This window comes from Podarcis muralis, chromosome 10 (assembly GCF_964188315.1).
Source record: "Podarcis muralis chromosome 10, rPodMur119.hap1.1, whole genome shotgun sequence".
NCBI classification, from domain to species: domain Eukaryota; kingdom Metazoa; phylum Chordata; class Lepidosauria; order Squamata; family Lacertidae; genus Podarcis; species Podarcis muralis.
The window spans coordinates 77,265,127-77,273,844 of NC_135664.1; the positions used below are offsets into that span (position 1 = coordinate 77,265,127).

At 44.0% G+C, this 8,718-nt stretch overlaps 1 protein-coding gene across 1 annotated transcript in view; it reads left to right on the forward strand.

Moving 5' to 3' along the window:
• Positions 1–7,399, forward strand: part of LOC144329063 (uncharacterized) — a 31,617-nt gene extending 24,218 nt beyond the window's left edge. Inside the window, 3 exon segments of the mRNA XM_077935580.1 lie at positions 1,074–2,090; positions 2,518–3,091; positions 3,093–7,399. Of these exon segments, the coding sequence (XP_077791706.1) occupies positions 1,074–2,090; positions 2,518–3,091; positions 3,093–3,270 (1,769 nt within the window). The 3' untranslated portion in view covers positions 3,271–7,399.
• Positions 7,400–8,718: the final 1,319 nt, after the last annotated feature.

Below are 8,718 nucleotides of genomic sequence, written 5' to 3' on the forward strand. Positions count from 1 at the left end.
ACTGCCTTGCCAGAGTGGTGCATGCTCTGGTTATCTCCCGCTTGGACTGCAATGCGCTATACGTGGGGCTACCTTTGAAGGTGACCCAGAAACTAAAACTAATCCAGAATGCAGCAGCTAGACTGGGGACTGGGAGCGGCCACCGAGACCACATAACACCGGTCTTGAAAGACCTACATTGGCTGCCAGTACGTTTCCGAGCACAATTCAAAGTGTTTGTGCTGACCTTTAAAGCCCTAAACGTCCTCGGTCCAGTATACCTGAAGGAGCGTCTCCACCCCTCATTGTTCTGCCTGGACACTGAGGTCCAGCTCTGAGGGCCTTCTGGCGGTTCCCTCACTGCGAGAAGCAAAGTTACAGGGAACCAGGCAGAGGGCCTTCTCGGTAGTGGCACCCTCCCTGTAGAACGCCCTCCCACCAGATGTCAAAGAGATAAACAACTACCAGACTTTTAGAAGACATCTGAAGGCAGCCCTTTTTAGGGAAGCTTTTAATGTTTGATGTATTACAGTATTTTAATGTTTTTCTGGAAGCTGCCCAGAGTGGCTGGGGAAGCCCAGCCAGATGGGCAGGGTATAAATAATAAATTATTATTATTATTATTATTATTATTATTATTATTATTATTATTATTATTATTTCATAAAAATTGGGAACATGGGTAGGAAGCGGGGGAATGTAGGAGATGTGTGAAATAAGAGAAGGGGCAAATGGTGTTTGATTTGTTCTTTTCCCTTTGTTCTCTTCCTTGGAATCCAAAAAGGACTTCCTCTCTGCCCACTCTGAAGAAGGTGTTACAGAAGAATGTCAGAATTCCAGGGGACGGGAATAGACATTGAAATGTGAGAAATGTGGAATATGCTTCACTGAATGAGCACACATAGCTCACATCAACAAACTCACAGGAGAGAAACCTTTTAAAGATTTGAAGTGTGGAAAGAGTTTCACTGATAGTGAAAAACCTAGAATACATCAGCGGACTGCCATGGGTAAGAAAGGATTCCAATGCAGGGAGTGTGGGAAGAGCTTCAGTCGGAGTGGAAACCTTAAATTACACCAAAGGACTCACACAGGGGAGAAACCATTTAAATGTATGGAGTGTGGAAAGAGCTTCAGTCAGAATGGAGACCTTAGAAATCATCAACGGACTCACACAGGGGAGAAACCATATAAGTGTATCGTGTGTGGAAAGAGCTTTAGGAACAGAGGATATCTTAGAAAACATCAACGGACTCACACAGGGGAGAAACCATATCAATGTATCGAGTGTGGAAAGAGCTTTAGTCATAGTGGAAGCCTTAGACTACATCAACGGACTCACACAGGGGAGAAACCATTTAAATGTATTGAATGTGGAAAGAGCTTTAGTAACAATGGAAGCCTTAGACTACATCAACGGATTCACACAGGGGAGAAACCATTTAAATGTATGGAGTGTGGAAAGAGCTTCAGTCAGAATGGAGACCTTAAAACACATCAACGGATTCACACAGGGGAGAAACCATTTAAATGTATGGAGTGTGGAAAGAGCTTCAGTCAGAATGGAACCCTTAGAAAACATCAACATTTTCACACAGGAGAGAAACCATTTAAATGTATGGAGTGTGGAAAGAGCTTCAGTTTCAGTTCAAACCTTAGACAACATCAACGGACTCACACTGGGGAGAAACCATTTAAATGCATGGAGTGTGGAAAGAGCTTTAGTCAAAATGCGCACCTAACTTTACACCATCAAACTCACACAGGTGAGAAACCATTTAGATGTATGGAGTGTGGAAAGAGCTTCATTCAGGTTGGAAACCTTAGAATGCATCAACGGACTCATACAGGGGAGAAACCATATACATGTATGGAGTGTGGAAAGAGCTTCAGTCAGAGTGGAGAGGTTAAATCACATCAACGGACTCACACAGGGGAGAAACCATTTAAATGCATGGAGTGTGGAAAGAGCTTTAGTTACGATGCAGGCCTTAGACAACATCAACGGACTCACACAGGAGAGAAACCATTTAAATGTATGGAGTGTGGAAAGAACTTCAGTCAGAGTGGACACCTTAGACAACATCAACGGACTCACACAGGAGAGAAACCATTTCATAGAATCATAGAATCATAGAGTTGGAAGAGACCACAAGGGACATCGAGTCCAACCCCCTGCCAAGCAGGAAACACCATCAGAGCACTCCTGACATATGGTTGGCAAGCCTCTGCTTAAAGACCTCCAAAGGAAGAGACTCCACCACACTCCTTGGCAGCAAATTCCACTGTTGAACAGCTCTTACTGTCAGGAAGTTCTTCCTAATGTTTAGGTGGAATCTTCTTTCTTGTAGTTTGGATCCATTGCTCCGTGTCCGCTTCTCTGGAGCAGCAGAAAACAACCTTTCTCCCTTCAACCTTTCTATGTGACATCCTTTTATATATTTGAACATGGCTATCATATCACCCCTTAACCTCCTCTTCTCCAGGCTAAACATGCCCAGCTCCCTTAGCCGTTCTTCATTTAAATTTAAATGTATTCATTTAAATGTATGGAGTGTGGAAAGAGCTTTAGTTACGATGCAGGCCTTAGACAACATCAACGGACTCACACAGGAGAGAAACCATTTAAATGTATGGAGTGTGGAAAGAGCTTTAGTTACGATGCAGGCCTTAGACAACATCAACGGACTCACACAGGGGAGAAACCATATAAATGTATGGAGTGTGGAAAGAGTTTTAGTGATAGTGGAAGCCTTAGAACACATCAACGAACTCACACAGGGATGAAACCGTTTCAGTGTATGGAGTGTGGAAAGAACTTCAGTCAGAGTGGACACCTTAGACAACATAAACGGACTCATACAGGGCATAAACCATATAAATGTGTCGATTGTGGAAAGAACTTCAGTCAGAGTGCATACCTTAGACAACATCAACGGACTCACACAGGAGAGAAACCTTTTAAATGTATGGAGTGTGGAAAGAGCTTCAGTTATAGTGGAAACCTGAGAGTACATCAACAGACTCACATCGGTAAGAAACGATTTAAATGTATGGAGTGTGGAAAGAGCTTCAGTCAGAATGGACACCTTAGAAGACATCAGCAGACACACAGGGCAGAAACTGTTTAAATGTATGGCCTGTGGAAGGAGCTTCAGTCAGAGTGGAAGCCTTGATTTATGTCAACAAACTCACACAAAAGACAAACCATATAAATATCAGGAAAGTATTTTGAGGCTCAGTCCTAGTGGAATCCTACATCTACAGACTCATGGACAGGAAGAACTTTAACAGTTGACACCCTACAAACCCATCAACCCTCAAAGAGGAGAAGCTGTTTAAAGGGAAAGATTGCAGAAAGTGCTTTAGTTATAATGGAGTGTTTAAGGAACATCTAAGAGCCAGTGTGGTGTAGTGGTTAAGAGTGGTTCGTAATCTGGGGAACCGTGTTTGCGTCTCCACTCCTCCACATGCAGCTGCTGGGTGACCTTGGGCCAGTCACACTTCTTTGAATTGTCTCAGCACCACTCACCTCACAGAGGAAGGGAAAGGAGAATGTTAGCCACTTTGAGACTCCTTCGAGTAGTGATAAAGCGGGATATCAAATCCAAACTCTTCTTCTTCTTCTCAGAGTGGAGAACCCATTAAAATGTATGGAGTGAGGAACGGGTTCCTTTCAGAGTTTACTCTTCTTCACAGCAATGAACTCAGCAGAAAATCCATCTTCAAAGCATGTCATGTATTTGTTCTGGTGTTTATATGTAAAACTGTATAGTAATGAAATAATGAAGGTAATATCCCACAATAATGAGTATAATTTTAGATGTAAGGTGCCTTTTGATAGTGAGGGGGAGAGGGTGAATCTGTATTTCTGGTGGTGAGTGAGGATTAGGGCTGGGCATATATTGATCTCATCCTATACCAGTTTCTGGACTACATTGTGATAACCTTTGGAAACCAATGGATATGGCAATACACCACGAATCACAGTGTGTGTTTCTGGGATGCACATTTGCCTCAAAGCAGCCGGCAGAAAGCTTTGCTTCATGAAGGGCTTCTGGTTGATCGCTCGCCATCACAGTTGGAGATCTCTTTATCGGAGGAGACCTCGGTATATCAAAGGCAGGGGAAACTGCTCCAGCGCAGCAGACCCCCGGGAAAACCTCAAATCGAGCATTTTGAGGACATGGAATCTGGCAGGTGTCAAAAGTGGGCTCCCCCCTCCCTGGAAAGTTCTGCTTTTGAGCTCCGAGAACGAGGGGATTGGAGCTGCAACACATCAGACAAAAAGCTTCCTGTGATTATACGAAGCTGCGAGACTGTGAGGCATTAGCGGTCAATTCTTCCAACATCAAAAGGACTGTATTGTGTGTACCTTTTACATTTGGATTATATATGGCTAATGTAGGGGTTGTGCTGACAAGCTAGCTGAGATAATGCTCCGGGCACACAGCCATCTCTGTACAAGAGATTTATTGCTAAGCTTCAAAGCAGTTACAAGAGTTCAAAGACACACTTCATCTCTCGGAGTCAGATGAATCGTCTGACTTTTTTTACGCCAGCCCCAGCAAGCCCATTTCCTGAGTCCACGCCTCTTGCTTCCTCTGCTCTGTGAGTGGCTGGTTCCCAGTACTGGCTCCCCCCTCCCAGCTTCCTCCTCTGACGTGGAAGAGAAACTGCTAATTACCGGTGTGGGCTCTCTGTACTTGCCTCTCTGCTTCCCCCTCAGCTCTTTCGCAGCCTCCAATTCCCTGACATCCACCCCCTCCTCAAAGGCCCCCTCCCCCTCGGGAGAATCGACCACCCCCAATTTACCCTTCTCCGGAGTGGCGGGGGTGAAGCCTGGAAAACTACCCTCCTCCTCATCCGTATCTTCAAAAACCGTCCTCCAGTCCTCCCTCAAACCCACAGTTCCTCGTGTTCCCCAGTAGACACTTTACTCCTCTTCTTCCTCTTCGTCAGATGGTGGGAATCCCTCGAAATCCTCTTCATCGTACGTCGGCCCAAACACCTCTTGGAAAAATCTACCCCGGGGTTTGGGTTTGTCGGGGAAGAAATTGTGGAACTCCTCCACTAGACCCTCGTCAGTGATACAACTCTCCGGGACCCAGGTATTCTCTGAACTAGGGGCCCCTTCCCACTCCACCAGATACTCTTGCCTCTCTGCTTCCCCCTCAGCTCTTTCGCAGCCTCCAATTCCCTGACAGCTAACTAAAGAGTCAAGAGTCACTAAATCAGAGATTTGCCCAAGGACTTGTTCTCATCGTAGTGCTGTGTTGACAGAGTTAAAATTGTCTCTACAGGGTACTTTTAGATGGCAGATGAATGGTGTTTTACTGAGAAATGAATTGATCGTAAATAAAGCTCAAAAGACCCTGGTAATGCCAGGCATTTTGATTCAACAGAATTCTATCAGAATGAGCAAAAGGAAAAAGTTCTGTCTCAAAGGAGAAAGAGAAAAAGCTAAGATGTAACCCAAAAAATCAACAGATTCAAAAGGAAATTAAAGCATTACAATCTTAGTCTTCACAAATAGTAAACCAAGAAATTGAATGGAAAATTATATTGATGAAACAAAAGACTTGCATCGGCAAATAAATGCAGAAAATTATTGGCTTGGGGACAGAAGGAGAGTACAATAATTAATATTATGGAGGATGGTAAGAATATTGAGAACCCAACAGAGATTAGAAAATGTTTTCAAAAGTACCATAAGCAGCTTTACAAAAAGGAAAAATGGATAAAATGGAACAGTTTTTGGACAAAAATGGATTGCAGAAAATTCCAGCGGACAAAACAAGCCTACTAAATGAACTGGTTACAAGACAAGAAGTTGAAGGGGCAATTAGAATCATAGAATCATAGAGTTGGAAGAGACCACAAGGGCCATCGAGTCCAACCCCCTGCCAAGCAGGAAACACCATCAGAGCACTCCTGACATATGGCTTTCAAGCCTCTGCTTAAAGACCTCCAAAGAAGGAGACTCCACCACACTCCTTGGCAGCAAATTCCACTGTCGAACAGCTCTTACTGTCAGGAAGTTCTTCCTAATGTTTAGGTGGAATCTTCTTTCTTGTAGTTTGGATCCATTGCTCCGTGTCCGCTTCTCTGGAGCAGCAGAAAACAACCTTTCTCCCTCCTCTATGTGACATCCTTTTATATATTTGAACATGGCTATCATATCACCCCTTAACCTCCTCTTCTCCAGGCTAAACATGCCCAGCTCCCTTAGCCGTTCCTCATAAGGCATCGTTTCCAGGCCTTGGACCATTTTGGTTGCCCTCCTCTGGACACGTTCGAGTTTGTCAGTGTCCTTCTTGAACTGTGGTGCCCAGAACTGGACACAGTACTCCAGGTGAGGTCTGACCAGAGCAGAAAACAGTGGCACTATTACTTCCCTTGATCTAGATGCTATACTCCTATTGCCCAAATGAAAATAGGCAAAGCACTGGGACCTGATGCTTTAACTTCCAAGTATTATAAAATATTTAAGGATTGGCTGATACAACCATTGATGGATGTTGTAACAAAATATTAAAGGGGGACAAAGCACCCGAGTCCTGGAAAGAGGCCTTCATCACTCTGATACCCAAACCAGATACAGATAGAGCTCAAGTAAGGAATCAGCGACCAATTTCCTTGTTGAATGTGGATTATAAAATATTTGCAAATATTTTGGCTACAAGATTGAAGAAGATTTTGAATAAGCACATATATAAAGATCAGTCAGGTTTTTTATCTGAGAGGCATATGAAAAATAATATTAGGAATGTGCTGGAAAGATTAGAGGCAAAAAAGAATCCTAAAGCAATGTTTATGTTTATTGATGCAGAGAAAGCCTTTGATAATGTTTCTTGGAGTTTTATGAAACAGAACTTGTGTAATATGGGGATCGGTCAAAAATTGTGGCATGGCATACGAGAGATGAACAAGTGAAATCTGTAATGATTGAATGGGCCAGGGATGTGGGGCACAATATCATGATGGTGGATTGGGAGAAATTGTGGAAAAAGGAATGGGAAGAAACAAGATTTACCAACTATCGAAGAATGGCAGATGAAGATGATGGACTATATGGAATTTGCCAAACTGACCGGGAGACTCTGAGACCAGAGAGAAGAGATGGTGGAAGAAGATTGGAAGAAGCTTAAGGAATATTTGAAAAAATATGTTAATATTTAAATCTTAGAATAGCTTTGGAAGTGGATATAGGCTGTAGGGTTAGAAGTAGAAGATAGTGTATTTTAAAATAATATTATTTGTAAGCGATAAAATGTGAAGTTAATTTAAGTGTGATAAAAAAAGATGGTTAGAAACTATGATATATGTAAACTGCTAAAGAAGTAAAATGAAAATCAGATAGGTGGGACTTGGGGAAGCCCACCTAACAATGTTTAGAAAAATAAGGATAAGAGAATAATCTGTTTGCATTGTTTGTTTTTCTGTTTGTGTTTTTTTTCTGTTTGTGTTTTTTTGGGGGGGAAAGAAGAAAGCTTTGCTTCGTGAAGCCCCTGCAGATGCCGAGTTCCTGACTTCCCTCCCAGGCGACAGGAAGCGAAAGTCGCACATCCATTGCCCTGTGTCCTTCCAGCCTCTTTCCTCCCTTGCTCCCTTCTGCCGGTTTGTGTGCCTGACTTAGATATCCTGTGTGCTCTATTTTTTTACTGCTGCATCTGGATTTGCTCTCAGGAGCAAAGTTTTGTGCCTCACTGGGGACCCAATGAGAACTGTATGCTTTGAAAGCTCCGTAAACTATTACTGAAGAAGTCCTGCTGCCCTGGAGTTGCTCTACTCAAGCATGCAAGACGGTTTTTGCACCAAACTCTGTCACCCCCACCACCGCACTGCTTCTTCACCAGAACTTCATCCCTGCCTCCTAAGCATTCTGAAAAAAACTTGAAATGCTGTAAGTTAATGGGAGATTTTCCCCCAAGCCGAATTGCAAGAGGGGAACGGAGGGGCTGCAGGGACCAGGGAAGTCTCCTGATGGGCCCATCTTCACTCTTGAACCCCATGGGGCAATCCCAGAGCTCCTGCTTATTCTGGGGTTTGGGGAAGATAGTACTTTCCCATAGTCCCAGAAGTTTTTATTCCGTCATGCTGCTAGGGAGTTTTCCTACCAGAGGCCCACAGTGCATATTACAATCATACTGATTGCACTGTTGTTGTTGTTGCTGCTGTTGTCATGGACTGGAGGGGTGCAGGAGGGGAGGCACCAGCTGGAGAACACAAAAGGGAAGAAGGCTCAGAGCCCAGGGACTGGTGGTGGGATGGCGATGAGCAGAAAGAGGGAGAAAAGGGAGCAGAATCGGAGGGGAGGTCTTGCATGCTGAGGAGGAAACAGTGTTTGGTGAGCAGGAAGAGGCTGGGACAGAGAACTGTTCAGACTCAGAGGGAGGAGAAGGGGGGCAGGAGACCATCAGAGGAGGCCATCAGCTGAAGCATCCAGGGAGACCCCCCTCCTGCTGTGACTAGCTCCCCTCTCCCCTGGTCTCCTAAAGCACACAGAGAGATCCATTTCAGACCCCATGATCCTGTATATGACATTAAGAGGTATTTTTTTGTCCCAACATACATCACTTTAATCTCATTGACAATGAACTGTATTTTCTGCCCATTCACCCCATTTGGAGAAGTCCTTTTCGAGCTCCTTGCAAATTCTCTTTCTTTGAACAACCCTGGGCAATTTACTGCCATCAGCAAACTTTGCCCCCTCCCTGCTCCCTCCTAAGTCTAGAT